General features: G+C 44.6%; 1 protein-coding gene across 1 annotated transcript; it reads right to left on the reverse strand.

Annotated features, from left to right (window-relative positions):
• Positions 1-517: 517 nt before the first annotated feature.
• LOC139712873 (heparan sulfate glucosamine 3-O-sulfotransferase 1-like) lies at positions 518-3,258 on the reverse strand. The gene is made up of 2 exons (XM_071624652.1): positions 3,107-3,258; positions 518-1,634 (listed from the first exon to the last, which is right to left on the reverse strand). The coding sequence occupies exons 1-2, from the start codon at positions 3,256-3,258 to the stop codon at positions 518-520; spliced, it is 1,269 nt and encodes a 422-aa protein (XP_071480753.1).
• Between the last annotated feature and the right edge of the window lie 1,517 nt (positions 3,259-4,775).

Consider the following 4,775-nt stretch of genomic DNA (forward strand, 5'->3'; position numbering starts at 1 on the left):
TTGTGTAGCTACAGTAATTTATATTCTTGGCAAACTCCATAAACATGTAGGACTGAGGTCAAAGGTCACTAAACATTTGGCTAAAAATGACATTTTCAAACTAAACCTATCGAGTGCATATTTTTTTTAGGAAGGATATAAAGAAATAGTGATCGTAAATGTTAGTGGTAAAAGCCACCCCCACACACACGCACACACACACACGCACACACATACACACACACACACACACTCTCTCTCTCTCTCTCTCTCACATATTTCAACGAGAAGCATCCCGGGGAGAACCCCCTCTTTCCGTCGGCCAAGCAATGGTCAATTTTGTTTCAAGATCAAGGACATCAGAGTTAAAAAGGGATTTGCACATTGCATTCATATGGCAGAATGATGGAGAACTTCATCGAAGCAAATACAGGACTTTGTGAATTCCTGGAATATCAAAGCTTTGGTGACTAGGCGGGCAGGCATCCAAATTGACTGTGCAGTGGACAAGAGGAATCGCTCTGATTTATCAGTGTCTTCACTTCCAGTTAAACTTCTTGCCCACCATTCTTTCAAACACTGCGTTTCGCGGGCGGTAGAATTCGCGGACCCTGTTTTCAACCTGCTTGCTCACGACCGGATGCGGGCGCCCTTTGGCCTGCCCCAGACATCGTTTTTCAGGGTCTTCGTGAGTTCGACAGTAAAATCCCTTCTCATTGTCGAAGTAAACGGAGGACTCGTCAAAGTACTTTGGGAGCCCGAGAAATGTTTCGACCTCCTGGAGGATAGGGACGGGGTTCGCCTGCAACTGGTCGCCGTCGATCACCAGGAAACGGCGAAGAGGGAAGTCAGCCAGCCACTCCTGGAAATATTTGCCGTAAATCCCTCCGCGAATGGCCCAGTTACTGCGCACGATGCTGCCATCCTTGGCGAGAACTGACGACTCGAACGTCTCTCGGCTCATTTCGTCCCTTCCTTTGATCGCGAGATGGTGGACGTAATTGGACACGGCTCGCGTGAACGGGTCCCGGACCACGAGAATGAACTTCGTCGTGGACGGCATCAGCTTTTTGATCATCGCGGAGATGTTGGAATAGCTAATGTACTCGGGCGTCTTTTCCATGGTAACTTGATACTTGGAGGAAATCGGCATCTGCTCACGATACCAATTCATTCCTCGCTCGAAGTGCCTAGTCCAGAAGTGAACCTCTTGCGGATAAGAGCGAACGATGTATGGATGTGCCTCGAGAAAGAACGAGAGAGCCCCCGTTCCGCATTTCATGGCACCAATACCGATAACTGTCGGAAGGCGCCGCCTACAGTCCAGGGCTGCCATGAGCGATGAAGGCCTTCCGTCCTCCGGGCATGTTATGTTTTTCAGCAGAGGGGCGGACTCTTTCGGCGGCGCACGAGCTCTCCCACCGCGCCCGTCGGACGTCCTGGATAGGGCCCTCTGTAGATGACTGGCGGTAGATTTAGGTTGGGGTGGTTTCACGTCATATTCGGACCTTCGCGGGGAAAGGGATTTAGAGACGGGAGAGGTGAGTCTTGGGTCCAGGAAAGGGTAGGCGAAGCAGAGCGTCACCGTCACACCCAAAATGGCGCCCAGGCCGATGGACCTTACGCTGTCACGTGAATGTGCCATGGCCGTCTTTCTGTGAAGGAAAATACAGACAACAAGGATGGTGTGTCACAAATAAAATAATCTATGACAAAATTAAGTTAATTCTTGAAAAAGCATTATTTACTATTTGTAGAATAAAGAAAAACCCAGCTGTAATTTTTCAAGATAGTTCTACAATGTGATTTAGGAATAGAAACAAAAATGACAATCGATGTTCAGTATTGTTAAACATACAGAATGTGAACAGTAGCCTAGACTAAACCGTTTACAGTTATGGTTTATAGAGAGAGAGAGAGAGAGAGAGAGGGAGAGGGAGAGAGAGAGAGAGAGAAAGAGAGGGAGAGAGAGAGCAAGAGAGAGGGGGAGATATCTCCCTATATTCTAGGCTCTCCCTTTTTATATGGTATGATGTTGTATGATACAACCTAACCTGCTCATAGGAATATGTTGAATGTGATAACCTGAGCATTTTCAAATTACTGCTCCCAATGGTAAACAATTTACTTAAACGGATAGTACAGTATTGGTGGAGATGAAAATTGGGCTTTTAAATTTTTGTAAGATACCAAGAAAACACTTATGAACACTTGTTACTAGTACGGAGCATACCATTTGAAGAGGAGTTCAAAGTTTATATGATGAAAATCGGGTTTGGAATGACTGAAACATCCAAAATCAAAGTAAAACAAAGTGATCGTAATAAAAGATGGGTCCCACACTTTATTAGAATCGCTCTGTTTTGGATATCTCAGCCATTTCAAAACCAATTTCCATCAAATAAACGTTGAATTCCTTATGAAATTACATGCTCTTTCATATTTCATAAGAGGTTTCTCGTTATCTCACCCAAAAATATTAGAAACCTGAAATTAGGTTTCAACCAAAACTATACGATCCCTTTAAGGTATGCTGTGGGTGTCTTCAGCAATCAATATCTTAACTTCCAAATGTAATTGAAAACACATAGAGGTCTTAGACATAATTGTGTGAGGCGCTACTACCTGGCAGCTCCACATTGGGCTCCTCAATTTCGGCTGCTTTTAGCCTTTTCTACTTTGAGATCTATCATGAGTTTTATATCAGGAGAAAGCTTGAAATTCACTGATCATCATGGGCTGCTGCACTCTCGGTGAAAGGACTCTTGGTTGGAGAATATCTTGGATCATTTTTCTGACTTTTCTGTGTATTTTGGACATAGGTGCATCAATCTCTTCAACAATAGGTCAGTTCTGCACCACAAGTGGCCTAGTATTGTGCACCATCACCTTCATGGATTAGCCAGCTGTCAGGGAAGCAGTAAGCCGCCAAGTCTTTCACTGTCATCCTTTCATCTCTGTGGAGGTCTATTGAAGCTTACAATGACTTCTGGTCATTCAACCTCCCAACAGCAGAAGTTCACTTACACATCTACCCAGCTCTTTATGCTGAACAAGGACGAAGTGTTTAATAATGACCAAGCATGTCCTTTCCAGCTACATACATGCAGGTATATCACCAGCTTACACATCAGACAGACCCCATGCTTGCTGCATCCACCTACGTGTGATCCTGATGAGCATCGTGCTCTCCGAAGGCGTACACGTAGGGGTTGCAAAGCTGGAACTAACAGAAGAAGGAGGATCCTTCAAAGTTTGATTCCAGTGCTTGTTGGTCATAGGAGACGGAGAAAACCTATCACTGCTCAAAGTAACTTTGACCCCTCGCAAAATAGAAGAGAGACCAGCTGCCAAGGTAATCTAGTAAAGATTTCAGGAAGCACAAAACGGATAATGAGAGAGCCAACAGCCTCTTTCTGTTTGATCAACGCACGATCTCTCAGGAATAAAAGCAGCGAATTTCTTGACTTTGTTGTAGACAACAAGTTCGATGTAGTCAGCGTCTGTGAGACCTGGCTATCCACCGACGACGATGCTGTCATTGCAGAGCTTAGCCCCAGGGGGTACACCTTCAAGCATATTCCCAGGATAGGGAAACGTGGTGGTGGAGTTGGTTTCCTTTATCGGAGTCATTTGAATGTCAAAGTTCATACACAGGTCAACAATTTCACGTCCTTTGAAATGATGCAGATGGATGTAATCGAGAACTCAAAGTCGATGCACTTGGTAGTTATCTACAGACCTCCCAGATCATCAGTTCCATTCACATGTTTCCTGGAAGAGTTTTCAAACTTATTGGACGATTGTCTCTTCAAACAATCTAGTCTGGTCATTGCTGGTGATTTCAACATTCATGTCGACACTTCTGCTCCTGATGCCAGAGAGTTGAATGATGTTCTTGACTCATATGGTCTACAGCAACATATCCAGCAGCCAACTCACATACGGGGCCATACTTTGGATCTGCTCATTTCACGAAAGGAAACTGATATAATCGTGCTTTCTGACGTCAATGCCATCGATGGTATTTCGGACCACTCAGCCATCACATGTCATCTTCATGTAAGAAGTCAGAAATCATCACGACAAACTGTTGTGTCCCGAAACATCCAGTCTGTAAAGGCCAGCTGCTTCATGGAGGATCTGGATAAAGCCTCACTGACGGATAAATGCATGTTGACCAATGCAGACATTGCCGTCAACAACTACAACTCTATTCTTGAGGAGACTCTAAGTAAGCATGCTCCTGTCCGACAGCGTTCTGTAATTGTTCGTCCAAACACTGAATGAAATCGCAGAAGCAAAACTGTTACGTAGGCAACATGAGAGAAAATGGCGATCGTCCAAGCTCGAAATACATCGACAACTGTATCGCCAACAATGTCAACGTGTTCAATCTTTGATTCGTACAGCGAAGAGGGAATACAACTCAGAACGAATCAAGGATTGCTCTGGAGACTCAAAACGACTGTTCAAAATTGCAAGTGATCTTCTGAACAGAAAGCAGAAATCACCTCTTCCAACACATACCTCTGCTTTGGATCTGGCCTCACGTTTCAACAAGTTCTTCACCAATAAGGTTGATGCTATACGTGCATCATTGTCAGATGTTAGAAGACCTTCTGGAGCGCGTCAAACTGCTACAGTAATGGACACTCTGACTGCTACCAATGAAGATGAAGTCCGAAGGATCTTGTCAGGGTCACCTGCGAAATCTTGCAAATTAGATCCTGTCCCAACATCTCTTCTGAAGAAGTGTTTTTCTGCCATTGTTCCCGCCATGACAAACATCATCA

This window comes from Diadema antillarum, unplaced genomic scaffold (genome assembly GCF_040938485.1).
Source record: "Diadema antillarum isolate AM-2024a unplaced genomic scaffold, OU_Dant_1.0 seq00001870_RagTag, whole genome shotgun sequence".
In the NCBI taxonomy this organism is placed as follows: Eukaryota; Metazoa; Echinodermata; class Echinoidea; order Diadematoida; family Diadematidae; genus Diadema; species Diadema antillarum.